The sequence below is a fragment of the Diadema setosum genome, chromosome 11, assembly GCF_964275005.1.
Source record: "Diadema setosum chromosome 11, eeDiaSeto1, whole genome shotgun sequence".
NCBI classification, from domain to species: domain Eukaryota; kingdom Metazoa; phylum Echinodermata; class Echinoidea; order Diadematoida; family Diadematidae; genus Diadema; species Diadema setosum.
Window position 1 is genome coordinate 10,174,197 of NC_092695.1, and position 19,723 is coordinate 10,193,919.

Here is a 19,723-nt window from a genome sequence, read left to right on the forward strand (position 1 = left end):
GCGCAACATTGCAGCGACTCTTTTTGCCATTCCGATGTTCCGAGTCCACTGCGCACATCCTGTTGTATTCAAAATGCCAACCAGGAATCACACTGAATCACAATCTTTTGTCGTCTCCGGGCTTTTTGAACAATGTTTCACTATAATACCTCTTTAATTATATGGTTAAAAGAAATCTTAGAAAAATATCTTTTTTCTTGATCATCCTTTCATGTCGATTTCAAAAGCAGTTTACTAACCCTTCAATTACCATTTTGGTAGGGTTTTTTTTTTCTTTTTTTTTCCCTTCTTTTTTTTTTCTTTTTTTTTTACCAGCGGATTGGGGGGGGGGGGGGGGCACGTGCCCCCCCCCATGCCCCCCCCCCCCCCGTAGTTACGCCACTGTGTGGCTTCACAATGTAAGCTATATAGCAGTCTTCTCATCAGTGACTGAGCAGAAACTTCAAAAATTCATAACTTTTGAACGGATTTCCGACTTTCCTCATGACTCTCACTGATGTGTTCTACTAATATATCTCCATTCACTCAATCCACGTGTTTATAAAGGTAGACTTGTCCTAGCTTTAAGATCGGCGACTTAAAATTATTGTATAGGGCCTATGCCGTTGGTTTCTCCGTTCGATAATCATATTATCTAATGTGTTCAGAATTCACTTGAGTAATTTAGTGTTATCAAAATTTACAGAACGAAAAAATATAAAAAAAAGTCTCCAAAATTGTCATTTTTATTTGAAAAACAAAACATTATTGAAATCAAACACCGTCTATAAGTTGATCTTAAAACTTGAGGTGGAGTGACAAATTCTTTGTGATACTGGTCGCAGTTAGACTTGACTAAGAGTAAAGAGGTTTGGGCTTGACGTATTTTACAGTGAACGAGTGAGGATGAGCTATCCAGTATCATAAAGAGCCTAGAATCCTAGATTGCTAGTAGATTTAACTACCGGCACATTGCACTCTCTTTTCCATTTCATTAATTTGAATTTGTTTTCTTTCAATGAAAACAAGACATTAGTTTGAATTTTAGTGGGTATTAGGCATAAATATTCACAACTGAATGAAACACGCTTTAAAATCACAACAACAACAACAACAACAACATCAGCAGCAAAAACATACACTATTAGCTGCACTGTACGTACTATTATTAAAGATCTATAAGTGTACGATCTTTGGTAACACCGCCATGGAGCTACTAACAGAGAGTAGCTCCATGGTAACACTATACGAGAAGTACTGTATGTTGCAAACACTGTATGCAGGGAAGTCCCACAACTCCCTGAAGCAACTACAAGGAACGAGGAAGTGCGTGAATGTAAAATTCTCAAAACTTTTAATTGTGTGGTCTGTTTGGGTCGCCTACTGTACTTATCTACTAAGTATAGGGTCTATATGGCCATATATATAGCATGTACACTGTAGTGCACCCATTAAACAGAAAAATCTGTATGTCTGGAGGAGTTTTTCCGACATTTTTTTTACTGAAGTTTGGAGGGGATTCCCCGCCCATTCCCGACGATAAAATATAGTAATACAGACTGTCTTTCGGTCAATGCACTGGCACTGCACTGACATAGCCACACGCACTTTGCATAGATCGAGTCGCGCCTCTGGTCCGAACTGTTTACAAGGGAATACTAGAAGTAATCCAATGGTAAGCGAACTTTGATCGTGTGTTTTATATACTTGAAAACTCTAAATAGTCTAATAAATATATGCAATACTATTAGGTAGTACATGTACTGTAGTAGTTTTATAATTCAAGTTTTTTTTTTTTCCTGGCAGATTCGAGGACTTCGTCTTCTTGAAATGACGTGGTCAAACTGCAAGTTGTCACCAAGCTTTATAGCGGGCAGATACTGAGACTCAGATAGTCAATAAGGAGACATTCATTTTGCACTATTAATTGTAATTTATCTCTACGTCTAGACCATGTTTTTTGTGCTCTGCCAAGTAAGGGTAACTATGGCATCTAAGAGGACTTTTGCCTGTTTATGTATAAATATATATATACACACTATTAAATACACTGGTATATATATCATAATTATATATATATATATACTTCAGAGAGACTTCTACAGTTTATAAACGGGCACCATATGTATAAAGTATCATACATAGAAGTCTACTCCGAGTATAAATTCAATACAATTTAATGTACAAGTTCAACATTGTCAATTGTAGATCCAGAATGGCCCACAATCAGGGTCACGTCCAAACAAATGTGGGGTCAGTATTTACATATCTTCTTTTTGGACATGCTCGGTCAAATTTTTTCCCACATACAACTTGGTAGACATTTTTATCGGTGTGAGGTATTAATACTAGTATACAAATAGATACCATGATATCTAGCTCTACAGCATGCCCTCGAAAGCGGATCCAAGTTTTCAATATCCTCACAAGTAGGTAGAGTCTGCAATAAATGTGTAGACGGTTAAAGGGATAGTTTAGTATTGGTGGAGATGAGAATTTGGCTTTCAACTTTTTTCGAGATACTGTACCAGGAAACCACTATTTCATAATTATGAAATAGTACAGAGGATACCATTAAATTTAGGAGGAATCTCTTTTTTGGATATCTCAGCCATTTCAAAACCAATTTTCATCAAATAGATGCTGATATGAATTCCTCTTAAAATTACATGCTCTCTCATATTTCATAAAAAGTTTCTCATCTCACCAAAAAATGTTAGAAATCTGAAGATAGGTCTCAACCAAAACTGTACAATCCCTTTAACTTGCACAATACTCAAGGTGTGGTTTGACAGACCATGGAGCTACAGTAGCTCCATGGACAGACCATACCATGACAACATCGGGACAACCTCTGGAGAACAAAATTCCTGGCCTCGGGCAATAAAGCCACAGAAAAGACTGATGGTTAGGGTCTTACTTTGCAGACACACAAAGAAAACCTTCCAGATGGGTTTCCATAACAACCATAACAATTGCTGGTCTCAAATTTCAGCTCATCTCTTCATATACATCACAAATTTATTAACTCACCTTTTAGTAAGGACAAGTCCACTTTCATAAACATTAAGGATTGAGAGAATGCAGCAATATCAGTAGAACACTGTAGGGAAAGTTTAAAAATTAGACAACCCGTTCAAAAGTTATGAATTTTTTAACGTTTTTGCACAGTCACTGCTGGATGATAAGACTACTACAGTGTATGATGTCACATGCATAAAAACAATATAAGGAAAATATAAAGAGTATTCCACAATATTTCAGTTTTTGGAAAAAGTGCACATTCCCTTGACTCGCCACTGACATACATTACAAAGGGTAATATTATTCCTCCTGCCTTTCTGAAGAGGCAAGTCAAGTGCTGTATCATTATACATGTATGAGAAAAGTGAAAATACATATATGTTGAATTTTATTCATACTTTCTCATTTTACACACGTGACATCACAAGCTGTAGTAGTCTTCACAGCCAGCGATTGCAGCACTGAAACTTCAACCAAAGACAGGCAGGTCTAGCACTCATCTGAGTATTGCAAGTTCACCTTTCATGCAGTCACTAATCTAAATTACACACAGCTCTACCAATATTTGACAAGGCATTCTCAAGTAGAAGATAAACATGTACAATTAGGGCCCAAATTCAGACCCCCCACTCGATAGTATCAATTTAAGCTCTATCACTTCTGGTTATAGAGACACTTTTTTTAAAGATTCCTTAATTTGGGGGGATTGGGAAGGGGGGAAGGGGGGCAGGAGCATGGTGCCCATTTAAAAAAATTGAGATCCTAACCCCCTACGGATGCTATCTGCCAAGTTTGGTGAACATCCATCATAAGGTTTTCAAGAAGAAGATGAAAATGTACAATTTAGGCCCCATTAGGACCCCTCCCCACCCCCTTCCCTTGGGTCCCAAGGGGGCACCCCTGGATCTGCCATGAACAATCTTGGAACTACAGTCATTAATCTACTAACTCATAGTATTAACCTAGCTCAATCACTTCTGGTTCTAGAGAAGAAGATTTTTAAAGATTCCTTAATTTGGGGGGGGGGGGGGTTTGGTACCCCCTGGGGGCCCCCTGGATATAGGGCATGGTGCCCATTTTAACAAATTGAGATCCTAACCTCCGAGGGATGCTACCTGCCAAGTTTGGTTAAATCGGTCTTGGGGTTTTCAAGAAGAAGATGAAAATGTAAAAAGTTTACGCACGAGGGACGACGCACGGCGGACGCCGAATGAAGAGCTATCTCAATAGCTCACCTGAGCCTTCGGTTCAGGTGAGCTAAAAATTCATATCTTTTGAACGGATTGTCCAATTTTCCTCAAAGTTCAAACTTTCACTAATATGTTCCACTAATATTGCTGCATTCTCTCAATCCTAATACATATATGAAAGTGGACTTGTCATTTAAGGCTACTTTGCATTAAAGTTTAAAAAAAGAGAAGTTAAACTTATTGAATTCCTGTATCAAATGAAAAGAAAATCAAATGTCAAATGCCGGTACATGTATCAATATTTCAGAAGAGGAAGCTGGACAATGATGTGGAACCTAGCCCCAGCCAGGTCCGCAGACATTGCGAAGATCGTCATCTTTCCATCCAGCGCTGCATCCAGTCTCTGGTGCATGCCAACCACCAGTGCCGTGGTGCCAGCTGCTGCCTACCCAGCTGCCAGACGATGAAGAGAGTCATCCAGCACACCAAGGCGTGCAAGAAGAAGACCAAGGGCGATTGCCCTATCTGCAAACAGCTCATCACACTCTGCTGCCTACATGCCAAGCATTGCCAGGAGCAGAAGTGCACTGTCCCATTCTGCATCAACATCAAGCACAAGCTGCGACAACAACAACAAGCCCGGGTGCTGCGGCGGCAGCAAACAATACGACGCAACATGCATGCTGCGGGCTAGCATGTACCACAGCAGCAGGTGCCTGTGACTCGCCCAACCCCTGACCACTTGCCCTGCCCCCCCCCCCCATGTCAATATTTCATTCCTTGCATTTTTCTTCTGAAATTTAGCAATAAATACTTACAGTAATATGTTCTGTTATCATAAAGAGCGAGGGAACTCTATTTGCACAGCTCTGTATTACAATGTATTGTTTATTAGTGGATGTTGTAAGAAAGTGAGGGATCATGTAGCTATGTATTGAATTTAAAAAAAAAAAAAAATTATCTTTTCCATTGCTTGATAGTACCACAAACTGACTATAGTAGATGTACAAAGATTTTTCTAGAAGTAATCCTCTATGACTGTCTCTCGTGAATGTGCTGTACAATTTTAGTCTGAATAGGTGTAGGTTTTGTGAATGGTGTTTATTTTTCCTCCCATTTTCAAAAGAATGGCATGCAATGAAAACATCTGTGTATAATTAATGGCCTTTCTTGTGTAAAGATATGCAAAAGGAAGAACTGTATCTGTTGCGTGATAATTTTGTAATGTGGTGCCCTGTACATGTGCACAGTTTGTACATGCCATTATGTGTTACATAATGTAGATGCATATAATAAAGGGAGGGAGAAACTGATCCTCCATTGCATGTAACCTTGAAGAGGAAATAGAAAGCTTGCAAGAGAGGGGAACAAAGGTCCTTCCTGTCCTTACACACCTCAAATCAGTGCACCCCTTACAAAGTCAATGTCACTACCCCCTGTCAAGTATCTAACATGAACTTTACTTGAAATTATCAGCATTCATTCATTTGGGAGACCCCCAATAGAGGGCCACCCATCGCCCCCAAATCAGTGCACCCCTCACAAGGTTGAAATTGCTATACTACCCCCTGTCCATTGTAACATGGCCTTGACTTACCAGCACTTTTCCAATTGAGTGACCCCCAATGGAGCTAAATGGTTAAAGCTTTGTTCTAAGGGATACAATGTAGCTTTCTGTGGTACAGCAGTTCATTCACTGCCTGACCATTGACTGGGGTAGATTAGCTTTGTGCTGCCAGTTAAATTTTCACTTAAGTTGTATATCTTCCATTTAATAAACAAATTTTTAATCCATTGAGAGACTGGCTGAATTGAGAGGATAGAGATGTCTCATCTTGCGATACATAGGTCTAATGTTTTGATGAGGGAACAGTATAATCAATGAGTTTGTAGATATGTTTATTGGTTATACAAAATGTTCACATAGTTGTTCAGGGATGGTATGAGTGAAAAAATGTTTTTATTTGTTAATGAATTTTGTTTTTGAAACAAGCCTATTTTGGCCATGCCACAAGACACGAGTGCCGTGAAAAAAGAATTATTCAGGGGATGGTCGAAAGGAAGAGAAGAAGGGGTAGGCCAGCAGCAAGTTGGTTCGACGACATCAGGAAGTGCACGGGAACAAACATTGTTGGCGCTACAAGAATGGCAGCCGACCGCACTCGGTGGAGAACTCTCTTGCGGACCACACCAGCATATGTGTATGCAACGTGACAAAGAAGAAGAATAATTTTGTTTTGTGTTAGTTTTTGCACGGCTTCATTGGTTAGTGTTAAAAATAAGGAAGCTGCAGTAATTATTGGATTTGATATATCGGCATATTCTGACACAGTGAGGTTTTGGTATAGTCATAGGGCACTTACATGCTACCTGGAGAGATGCATAGAGAGCGCTTCTGTACTAATGGTACTGTAATACACTGTATATATTTAGGGCAATGCTTTGATTTCTCTCTTATACAACTGTATGGAGTATGATGATTATACTGTACTAGTAGGTTAACAAAGTAATTATTTTGGAAAACCAACATGATAATTGTGACTTTAGGTTTGTATATGAACTGATGAGGTGAATCATTCACTGTTATCCCCGTAGTGAAGTGATGATTTTCTGTTCAACCATGGGTGTTTACAAATGAGTCAAAGGAAAACTAGGCATGTAGACAATGGTGTTTATCGCAGTATAGGAAAAAAGAAACTTTGTATATTGTATGTAAGTAATTTACAGTCTGTAGGAGCACTGCATCAATGTAACTATCATACTGATGTGTAAAACTATGATCTGTCTATTTGGAATGAGAGAGAGATGCTATCAGTTATTGATGGGCCAATCCTGGCCCCGATCAACAGAGGTGCCTTGCAGTCCTTTGTTTTTTAACATGAACATGAATTATTCACTTACTTGCACAGAGTAACAGAAGGATTGTCTGGTTATCTTGAACATATTAATTAGCCACTGTTGTAAGGTTGTGAATTTAGGTAATATGGAATCCTGACTGGTAGTTAAGACTGGGTATCTAATTCATTGCAAATTGCTCGAGAAACAACAGCTTGCTGTTGTTGTTATGGCAGAAACAAAGGGTCTTTCTTGTTCGCTGAACTGAGAACTGGTTGTTTGCCATAATTTTATAGCAATTATAATCAGATATGGGGCTCCTTGTTAGGAATTGAAATAGTGTATTGTATATTTTGATTGTTAGGTTTGAAATCCATTTTGTTGATTTTCTCGTTAAAGGGAGCTACTACTAATTCTTGGAAGGGATAGGAAATTCATATAAGGAAATTGATTGGAGATGGAAGTTCTCTAGATATCAGATATTTAAAATTACTGCATGTTGCAACAATCATTTATAATGGACGCATATTGTGTGTACATCCTTATGAAGCCGATTATAAGATGTGAAGTTAGTGTAATGAAGACTTTTCCTTTGTGCATCATGCCAATAAAACACTGTTGTTGGTTTTAGCTTTATATGTTGCCGAGTGAAGATTATAGGGATGTTTGGGTTTGTCTAGATGTCATGTTAGTGTGATAGTTATTTGCACATGAAATGATCCCAGAAATGTTAAAAGTAGGGTTGTTTGGTTAAAATTCATCTTGTGATATAGCTCTTGTTTCTGGTAGGTTTTACACAGTGTACAAGATGTATGATCATTTGAAATTGACTGTAAGCTATTCAGTCAATGTGTGTCATTTGTACTATGACTGTCTTATCATTTCTGTAAATTGTGTTACTTTCAATTTGTTTTGTGATTATAGAGGCCATTTGGTCGGGTAATAAAGTGCCTTTGTCAACCGTAACTCCGAGTCCAATCTGCTGTGTTGGTGTGTAACTCCTGTAACTTTTTACTTGTCTCATCAGTGGTATATTAACGCCGTACTGGTGATATCTCTGTGAAAATTCATAAGCACTTTCAACCCTGACAAAGGGGGAGGCCCAAAAAATTGGCCATTAATGCATTCATCTATCGCAATATTACTATTACTATATATCATGTATATACAGTATATATATATATATATATAATATTATATATATATACACACACATATACATTGTGTACGATGTTTATATCATTTCCTGCACAAAGTTTTAAATTGTATACAAAATATAAGCCTATAGTATGTTAACTTGTACATGTTTCTAATTTTAGTTAGACATTTTATTAATACTCTGTACTTAGGAAACCTCCTGCACCAAAAGTTTCTCAATGTCGCGATTCAGCATGCTTTAAAACAATCAACATTTGTCTGTAACCACTTACTGTAACCAAATTGAATGGGGTTGTCTGCAAGATGTAGGTAAGAAGTACTGTAATAGTTTTATTCCTTGAAAAAGTATTTAGATTGATCACTTTGAGAGTATCAATGCTGAGATCAGAACACACACACATATATATGTATATATATATATATATATATATATTTTTTTTTTTTTTTTTTTTTTTGGGGGGGGGGGGACATACTGCATATTTGGGTTTCATTCTCCTTTAAAAGGAACCCAGACCCAAAGAGCAATGTGGATTGAGTGAAAGCAGCAAGATTAGTAGAACACAACAGTGAAAGTTTGAGGAAAATCGCACCGCTGGATGAGGAGACTACTATGACGTATGTGTGGACAACAATATAAAGAAAATATAAAGAAAATTCCACAAATCTTCACTTTTCTAGCATAATGAAAGAGCACTTGACTAATAGCTTTCATAAAGCATGGGGAATACTGTCAGTATCAAGTTGATGGAAGGTGTAATTTTCATGAAAAATGATTTTTTGTGGAATTCCATTTATACTTTCTTTATACTGTTGTCCATCCACACATACATCATAACCTCTAGTAGTCTCCTAATCCAGCGGTTCCAACACCAAAACTTTAACAATTCATAACTTTTGCATCGATTGTCCAATTTTCCTCAAACTTTCACTGATAGGTTCTACTAATGTTGCTGCTTTCACTCAGTCCACAGTTCTCTTTGGGTTTTATTTCCCTTTCAGGTCCACAAAGTAGACAAAGCAAAGTGAAGAAATTACAAACTACTCAAACCACTTAAAAAAGACATGTGTGAATTGGAAGGCATTTACAAAACTCCATTCTCACAAGACATAGACAGCAATGCAACCCAACAATTGTCTCTTCTGCAATATTTTATTGACACACATATTTCACCATCATACATTACGAAAGAGTCTTCTCAATGCCAGTATGCATGTTAAGTACACTTTCAATAGTACATACCACTGGGGGATATGTCACCGTGTATTTTAAGTGCATTGCATGCTTTGGCTGACAAATATTGCTCGGTAACAGCTAGCAAGCTATGAACCAACTTGCCTTTATTTTATAATATAAGAACCAAAATTTACAAAATGAAGGAAACTCAATTGTGAAAAGTGTGCAAAAGGAAACATCCATGATTTTTATACATGAAAAAAAAGAGTCCAACAAGAAAACATATAATATTTAGCGCATTGGAGTTGACAGTCTTTTTCGCAGCATAAAATGTTTGCAAAATGCCACTGGCATCCAATGCATTTATTTGTGAGTGAATATTAAAGTTTTTGTAAGGGGATATGATCATCAAACAGGAAATGTTTCCAGTAACTACTGTAAAATCAGAAGTATTCGCGGCATGAAATTTTTGCGAATTGGAGCTGAAGGCCTTTTTCGCAGCATGAAATGTTTGCAAATTGCCACTGGCATGGATTCCTTAGGTCTGTCTTAATTCTTAAGCCCAATGGGATATGATGCAAAGATAAAAGGAATGGGATCAGAGAAAGTGAGTGGGAACTGACAAATATCAGCAAATGAAATGACCATCTTTGAAGTTTGAGATTTCTGCAAATATCTCCCTCTTTACAACTGAAATTGTTACATTGTTACTGCTGATCATCATTTTTGACAAACGCGTCGGAAAAAAGCAACCAGTGGGAATCAAACCGATAGTGATTCCTGCTGGTTCGACTCCTTTTTTCCAACGTGTATGTTAAAAATGTAGATCAGCAGTTACAATCTCACAGATTTCATTGGTACAGAGGGAGACGTATTGAAGAAAACTCCAGCCTTATATCTTCACCCCTCTGCTTAATACTGTAGATGCCATGTATTTAGCGAGTCACTCACGGGTAATTTGCACTTTTCATTTGCCAAAATGTACCCCCTTCCCCCTCCCCCCCCCAAAAAAAAAAAATAAAAAAAATTATGATACAGCTGCATATTAAAAAGCGCATCAGCATATCACAGCGCCGTACACAGCATGTTAGCATGTACCACTAAGCCTCCAAACAAAGGGAAACCCAGTTAACAAATCTATTTGCTTACACCAGGGTACCACTTTTATTTAACAAGGTGAATTCAGTGGTCACAGATTCCAATTTTCGTATACAGTTGGTCTGTTTTTTAACCACATTCACAATACAAGGTCCCATATAAAGGTAAAATCGGCTATCCCTGCAACCTCCCTACAACAGGATTTCCATGTAGTTGAAGAAGAACTGAGGTCCCTGGTACACTTTGTTGGAGACTACTTTCCAATTTGTTTCTGTGAACACAGGGCTGTGTATACTGGTTCATTCACTCCAGACTGGAAGTGGTTTAATCATCCTTTGACTTGTACATGTATTGCTGGAGAGAATTTGACTTCACAATTCAATGCACATGGACTACATTATGGACACTAGCAGGTTCTCTTGTATGATATCGAGTGTGCTTGAAACTCTGCTTTTTTTCTCTCCTCAAAGTCAGTGAAATTATGACTAATGGATTTTAAACATTAACATCCTGGCAAGACATATCTAAAAGAAAAAAAGAAAAAAAAATTAGGAGTGGCTGTTGAAATAAATACCAATCATGTATCAATTGGCACACAGATTTCACATGCTAGCGCCTAATTGTGGAATGCAATAAATGTAGTACTCATTCGAAGATGGGGAAACACAAGTAGTTTATAGAAAAGTATGGACGGAAAGGAAAAACAAACAAAAACATTTGCACATTATTAGAAAAAAACAAATTCATGTACCTATCATGCTAGATTTCCAATACTTCACTGTCACAGCGCTTGCCCCATGTCCATATCGTCAGATATAGGTCCAAACTAGAGAACTCTGAATACATTGTACTGTACCTGGTAGGACTGGAGTTAAAGGCACGTGGTCCCGGTGGTTTAGTCAAAAGCGTACGCGGGCGCAAGGCGCAAGTTTCCTATAGAGACCTACGCTATCCACCTCTCTTTAGCGCTTACGCTGTGACCCATTTCCCCGAGTCCGATCCACTGTAGTCAGTAGTCCGATCACAGTTCGGCTCATGATTCGGCTGAGGGGGATGACAGCTTTAGCAAACTTCTTTTGTGATGTCATAATAAGAAGCACATATGCTTGCACCCTGGCATTAACCGGTACTACAGACTGCGTGATGCGCAGAGAAGACAACAAAGGCAACGTTACTTAGCAACACCAACGCACTTTACTCTTGATGACAGCTCAACTTCGGCAATCTTCGTATCAAAGCTAACGGTGATCGGCAGTATCATCAACAGCGCCCTCTACACTACTGGGACTATGCGCCTTTGAAGAGATTCATTTCAGTCCACACATAACCATGTACAAGAAACCCGTCATTCCTAAATGACAAATGCTGATAAACACAAGATAGAGAATCTTAACTCACATTACATGCACATCATTTGGTTTTTCTCCAACATCTTTATACACTTTTGAATTGACTGTACTGAGTGACACTGTAAAGAGCAACCTGGGGTAGTCCTACCAGTTTCTGCGAAAAGGATGTAAGTCATACACGTCCACTTCATAAAACAATTTATGAGTGTAGTGATCACTGCACGTGGGAGAGAGAAAGAGCAAAATACAAGTTGGCTTTGCAGTGGCAACCAAAGCTGTTGTTCCCCTAAAATGGGATCCTATGGTTTTTCTCTACTCTTATGAATATGCATTACCTTTCATGAATATGAATCACATTATCTCACATGGGAGGGGAAAAAAATCATGAGAGAGGAACATGGAAATTGGAACATGGAACACGCACAAATACATAGACACACAACACACACACATACATGTGCTTCTCACTGTATGTCACTGTGTGTCTGGCTGAATTGAAAAACCAAGTTTCCTGTGACAGTGTGATGGTGTCCCATCTGTAAAAGTGGAAGTTTTTCGCAGTGTACTTACTGTTGAAATTTTTGCCCATTTTGCGCACCCAGAAACTTGAGCGAAAATAAAAGCATGCAAATATTTTTGCTTGCAATATGTTTCAATATTTCATGTCTTGATTCCACGGAATTAAAAGCATGCAAAACTCATCTTACCCAGCCGAGCGCGAAAAATTACTCACGCGAAAACATCCACTTTTACAGTACTAGCATGTGGAAAAAGCAACCTTATACAGGTATTATTCATAATTATGCTGCTGACTACTATCTTCAAAAGAAATACCATTATCTTTATATATATATAACACACGTAAATATACATATCATTATATTTGACACAGAAAGTGTCATCTACATAGATACACACATAGTGTTCTTCTAGAACACTGATCATTAAACTGCATACCAGTATACGTCATTCCAGGTATAAAATGCTTTGAATGCCTGACAGAAGAATACAGCGCACTCCTGTTATAACACGTCCTCGGGACTGGTGGTTTTCTTTCATAATAGCTGAACAGTAAAGCACATAAAGATATATATATCAATGATAATTTTGGGGCCTGGATTTTTACTTCATTGTAATGAGAATTTCTTAATAACCATGTTTGTCTTAATGGGAGTGCACTGTACTATGAATGAAATCAACAGTACTTCAGTCCCACAAATTCATTGTGAAGTACTGATACTACAATTTCCTACCGACAGTCACTGCCACAGGATTATATCACTCACATGGTGGAGTGGTGCTTTGGTTTGAATACTGCTTATCTACTTTCCTCTTAAATGTACTATATGTATGTCCACTCGTAAGAGAGACTCGATCTGCAATGAGTAAAATGAATGATGAACAAATGAATACGAGTACTGCGAAATAATTAGTAAGCATTTGGCTGCGTCTCATCAATGTTCAGTTTCTAAAGTGGCAGAAAATTCAGAGTTTTGGCATGTAAGAAAGCTGACCATCGAAATGCCTCTTACCTGCTGCTTCGCATGATTTGACTAATTATTACTTTATCTATCTTTTGTGAATACCAGTTAAAAGAATGAATACAAACAGTGCACCCTTGTAATGAATACTCCTGCAATATGTCAATGACAAAATTCTGGCATCAAATGAGCCTTTGGTAGTGGGTGAATACATATGTGAGTACACAGGAAAATACAAAAAAAGGAAAACACTCGCATTACCCTTCATCTTGGGAGCATTATTATCAAACTCCACTGCAGAATTTTAAACTAACATACCTGATGAGAAGCACTAGAGAGAAAGCCCAGAGATGATAATTGAATGATTTCTCGCATTCCTACAACATAGTGTTACACAGAATCGCCATACTGTCAGAATTCACAGAAACCATTTCAGGCATGACAACTGGAGGTATCTACTCTATCCAGTTTGTTCTCCACAGGAGCACCGGCTGATACAAAGTCTACTACCATAGAAAGAAATGATTTATATGACAATGTTATTCAACTAGAGGAAGAAAGACAGAAAAAACACACTTCAAAGAGTGCATGTTCATGTATTTTATCATTGGTTTTATCAAAGTGAATTGGATTAACTGCAGTGCATAAGCCGACAAGACTACACTGACAATGTCTGTAATATCAGCTGATGAAAAGTACAAAACATGAGAGAAAAAAACAAACACATACAGAACAACACTATGAGAGCTGCATTTATTTGTAAAAAAGAGCCAGACTTGCTCAAATGGAAGTGCCATTTAAACTACAATATCAGTGTAACTATAAGTCTCTTTGGACAGCAGAGCGTGCATAGATCTAGTTTTCTTTGCAGATTTCTTCCAAGCTGGGAAGAACTTTCAGGCGCCCAATAAAGGAGTTTTCATCTCTCATCAATCTAATCGACGTGACAGTTTGCTAGACCAATCAACCGGAAGGGGGGGGGGGGGGGGGAATACCAAACTGTTTCACTGTTAAAGCATTTCTGCCTGCTTTTTGACTTATTCTTCTCTTTCTCCCGTTAATATCTTTCTTGTTTTTCTTTTGCATCAATCAAATTCCGCAAATCCTGCATCAGAGGACAGCTAGCAAATCCAACTTGCCATCAACAACAGATCCTATTTTCCCCATAGCATTTTAGCTTTGTTTAGGGACCGACACCTCTGATTGGCTTCTGGCATGTTTGGCGCCCTCTCAGTCGTCATTGTCTGCAGGGAAGAGAGAGAGAGAGCGAGATAGAGACAGAGAGAAAGAGAAGGAAGAATAAAATGACTACATGAAAGCTTGCACTACAGGCTTTGGCAAAGAAAGGGACACATCACACTCACTAAACATTATGAAAATAAATGAAGTTAAGCCTAAACATGGAACTACATGAAATATGAAAAATGCATACATAAATAGCATGTTAATGAACAGCTGAATGAGTGTAGTGGAAAGGAAATCAACTGAGTTAGGCAAACAGACAGGTATTTAGCAGATATGAGTAAAAAAAAAAAAAAAAAAAAATGTATGCTCTGCTCCATGAATGATTTCACAAAGATGAGAAGTGGAAAGTCATAAAAATCTTGATATCATTAACAGTTAGCATATCATACAACCTGTAATTTAAAGCATTTTCAGTTGCCATCACATGCATCTAATACCCCTCTCACGCTAGTCACTCATGATCACCTGGGAGATTCAACAGGTAATTGAACGTGGAACACCCGCTAAAAAAATGTCTTTCATACTAGCATATGAGTTCCTGGCTGAATTTCTCATCTATGCTCTTCTGCAGTGCAAGTTCGTTGCGATGCATGCCCGAAATGACCCGAAAGAGGGTGTTACGTTCGGTGACCCTAGCTTTTCACCCAGGAGTTTACCCACAATGCCTCTCACACTATAGCATCACTAACAAGATTGTAAGGACACTCAGGGCTTTACCACGGACGGTTCGAGGGTAACATTTCTGAAAAGTCACTAGGCGTCCTAACCCGGGATTTTATTCGTGACACTTTTCATACTTCAGCGTCACGCCCACGTTCCCGTTAGATGACAGGTGAAATTTGCCGAGTATGAAAGGGTTATTAGAGAGGAATGTGTAATCCACACTGACAGGAAGAGACATTACAGCAAAAAGTAGATTCACAGTTACCATGGCAACAAAAAATATGAGTTTCAAAGCAGTATATACTAAGCAGAAACTGCAACTGTCTTTAGAGATGAGTTCTATCTGTGAGAGCAATGGGTTTTATGCCATTGAAATCAAAATGCTTTAAAATATACAAGCACAGCCACAACAGTGCAGTTAACCACATTCATATACAAAAGTCTTACCAATTAGGCATATATAGAATAGAATAAGAGATATGTGATGTTAGTTGTAACTGCATGTGCCAAGACGCAGAGTATTTACAGAGCACTGTGAAACTCATGTTAGTAGTGTACAAGTAGCAGTGTTCTTGATTTAAGTCAACTTCACTGATTTCTCCATAAGACTACATTTATCCATCAACAGTCATATATATTATCCCGACAACAGAAAAGAAGTGTCCTATTGTTTTTTACATATTGCTGCCTATCCAAAGGAACGTGACTTCTTCCTCTTTCTCTCTTCTTAACATTCCTTAAGAAGGAATACCAAAACACCCAACAATACATGATGGGTGAAATTGACCATATAATTCCCTCTTAAAACAAACAAACAAACATACCAATTTAGACCGCAGACATATCAGAAACAGAATAAATTCTACTTTTAACAGACTGAATACAATGGGAATTTCTCTCTGGCATAATTACTAGCCAGCATGCTTCCACACGATCACCCTGTAAAGTTTGGTGAAACATTTTCAAAGTAAGGCATGCACATATTAAAGTAACTATGTAGTGATAATTCAGGCACATGCTTCTTTTTCCATAACGAAAGTTCAGCTGGAGAGGAGATACTACGTACATAATCCTAACCAGCTTTATCCACAGTGTATGTGTTTATGTTTTAAATGTACTGTAGGGTTGCAAACACATGTTTTGATATTTATGTATTCCCTACGACGATTACTTATGAACAAGGCATCAATACAGACAACTACATGAATATACATGACTGCATAATATGCAAATGGTATTCCTCAAAGAAATGAAAGTTACCACATAAAATGCAGAGATTACAACCAACAACTCGACGTACAGGTATAAGCCAGTTCGGGGTTAGCTCATGGGCCAATGGGTACAAATGACCTTTCTTCTTTCTCAGTTTATTAGGCACTCCACTAGTTTCAAGCGACAGAAGGCATAAGCTTGCCCAACGTAACAATTTATGGAATTCATCTGTCATGTTCAAACAAAGGATGAATTGCATAGACCAGGTGACCAAAATGATCCTTCCATTGGCATTTTGGAAAGCATCCATTTCATTATTTCGCACTGAATGTATTAACAATCTCTTTCTATTGATATTGTCAGATACCGCTTTTGCTGTCAGATGGATGTGCTTGCAAGCACCACTTATAAGGATCACTTGAATAATCATTATATCACAGATGCTTATCTCAGTGAATTTAAAAACCAACATGCTCTGCTGGTACATATGACTTTTTCCTGCTCATGCTCAAAGTGGAACCCCGAACTGGCTTATTCAATTATGCTACTTCATCAAGGCATGTTGATAAATTACTCAAATGTCTGTGTACTGTCAAATTCTAGCCAAATCCACTTTTCAGGCATTTCACATGATGCATCATCTATGTAAAAAGCAAGGCAAGTTTGCTATATGCTATATGATTGCTGTGATATGTACAGTTAAAATTTGGTTTTTAATTCCTTTTTTTTTTGTCTCCTGCACATCTTGGAGAATTACATCATGTACATAAATATTCAATTACAAAGAAATATTTTCGAATGGTTGACTACTTCTGCATCTACTTCTGTATAATACACGCTCAAACCTTGATCATTTAATGACAAATTGAATGCATGGAAACGAATGTGTGATTTTAGGCATGTCTTGTTTTTATTTTGTGTGTGTGTTTGTGTGTAAGTGTTTCATCCGTAAACAAAATTATATCTGCCATTATCTTCAGCTTTAAACACAATATTCACAATATGCCTGCTTCAAAAGTCTTCTGACTTTGTTGTTGTTGTTGTTACTGTTGTTGTAAGCCAAGGAATGTACCCTGTAACAAGAGACTAAGGTTGCCGTGGCAACAATATCATTTCACAGTGCCTCCAGCAGCGATAGCCATATACTGTATACGCCGTTATTTTCGCGAAGGTTTAATTTTCGCGAATTTCGCAAATTGCAGTTGGATTGCGAATTTAACAACACGCGAAATTGTCTCCATGCGCTTAGTTAATAGAGCATTAACGTAAGCGGCGGCGTCGATTCGCGAAAACAACATCTCGCAAAAATGTCTATGACCTCGTCATTCGCGAAAATATCTGTACGCGAAAAAAACGGCGTATACAGTACTTCATATGTACATCTAGCTGTGATCCGTCATATGACAATAAGATGTATGTACTGGGTATTATAGACATATGATGACACACAAACTCATAATCTGATCGTAACAAAGTCTACTGGAGCAATGGATTATGAGCAAGTAAATATGGAATTTTTTTTTTTCAGACAATTTTCAGACAATATTAGTTTAGCTAAAGCCCCACTGGCATATTGAGGACCATATATTTTTTATGAGCTTCCATAGTTAAATGAGAAATACATATGAATTACTCCCTCACTGCTTCCACAACCAATGTTATGTCAGGCAGGAAATAGCAGGCCTGGTAACAGTTAAATAGGGTTAAGTGTGGCAGGTAGCTGCCGAGTTGTGTTGGATAATATGCTGATGATACATGTAGGTAGTGCTGATGCCTGGATGAATGAACGACAAGCATCGAGGTGGATGGTGGATGTTCAGCCGGTGTATGACTGTACGAGCGATCACAGAGTCAAGCTATCGGTTGTGGTTGCATGCATTCTAGGAGGTGTGCATGCTATTTGGCCTTGTTACTTCTTAAGCGCTGGTATAAGAGTTAGGCAAAAAAATGAATGGAAACAAGAATCGACACAACATGAATGTGTGAATGTGTGTATGTGTGTGGAGGTTTCCTGCGTGTGTAGAGGTGTGCTATCTGTGGGGTCCAGTGGGATGACTCGGAGTTGTGGGGTGTATCATGAGAACAGTGGGCCATAGTCTGTGAAGGGTACTCTACAAACCCACTTGCCTTGGCCTACTTAAATTCATTGCCGGGGCAAGTAATATAAATTGGTGCCTGCCTGCTTTTCACCCCAATGTCGGTTCAGTTTCAGGCAAGCAAGAGAACCTTCACTTTAAGTACCCTGATATGAGCTTTGAAAGCAGAAATGTGATCGGAAAAGCAATGCATCGCAGTCTGAAGGGACAGGTCCAAACGCCTCTTACATCACAACACCAAGAAAGGCTGTCTTTATCTGACAATAGATGATCATTGTTTTACTTTTGATTACTTGTTTCTTTTTTATTTGCAGGGGGAAGGGGGGGGGGGAGCTAGCACTTCATATGCTTGCTGGTGTGTCCCAATCTTTCAAAAGTGTCAAAGTCGATATCGTCGTGAAAGCAGTTTCGTAATGTACATCTATTGGCTCTTGCTGTTTTCCCTGCTTCAGGGTCATACCACTGTACCTCCACAGCTAAATCTTACTGCTACAACTGTAAAATCATACCAAATTAAATACAATCATGTCATATTTACATGCAAACTTTTTTTTTGCAGCACAATGCAGCTCTGTCGGATGCAGTTAATCATGATCTATCAAAAATAAGACAAAAATGCAAACTCAGGGTTAGTCTTTCTCAGTGGAACATGCTGTATGCAAAACAATGCAAAATTTTAGAATAGTCATGCTTCAGAATAATTTCAAACAACTTTGAAAAAAAAAGAAAATAATGCTGAGGATTTAGGGTGATAAAACTAGAAATTTTGCTTTCCTCATGTCAAATAATATTTTCATTACATTGTACCTGGTAGAATAATGTAATCATACATATACTCTATTTTGATGAATTAAAAAAAAAAAATAATACAAGGGAAAAAAGCAGAAAAATCAAGTTGAGTGTTATCAGTACTCTGACTGCACGAAATTACCACAAGTGGCCTTTCAAAATATATATTCAATCAAAAAAATCATCTCATTTGTGGCTATGACTACGCTATGAACTCCTGTTGTCATATTTGAATGATATGCAGTGTCTTCAAGAGAACGCTTTGCTAAAATCAGGAAAAACATGAATGACCATGGCCCTCTCTGCCAAGCTAAATCTCTGAGTAGGGACTCTGAATACACCAGCATGGTTCTTCAGATTTGAACGCTTACTCTAAAATGTCACATAATGTTCTGTGGGGGGAAATGATGCCCTGCTAGCCAATAACTTT

At 38.1% G+C, this 19,723-nt stretch overlaps 2 protein-coding genes across 2 annotated transcripts in view; one reads left to right on the plus strand and one right to left on the minus strand.

The window, feature by feature from the left end:
• Positions 1-4,887, plus strand: part of LOC140235015 (uncharacterized) — a 12,030-nt gene extending 7,143 nt beyond the window's left edge. Inside the window, exon 2 of the mRNA XM_072315054.1 lies at positions 4,501-4,887. Within this exon, the coding sequence (XP_072171155.1) occupies positions 4,501-4,887 (387 nt within the window). The remainder of the gene's footprint in view (positions 1-4,500) is intronic.
• Positions 4,888-14,446: 9,559 nt separating this feature from the next.
• Positions 14,447-19,723, minus strand: part of LOC140235017 (serine/threonine-protein kinase Nek1-like) — a 47,857-nt gene continuing 42,580 nt past the window's right edge. Inside the window, exon 38 of the mRNA XM_072315055.1 lies at positions 14,447-14,532. Coding sequence (XP_072171156.1) covers positions 14,519-14,532 — 14 coding nt within the window. The 3' untranslated portion in view covers positions 14,447-14,518. The remainder of the gene's footprint in view (positions 14,533-19,723) is intronic.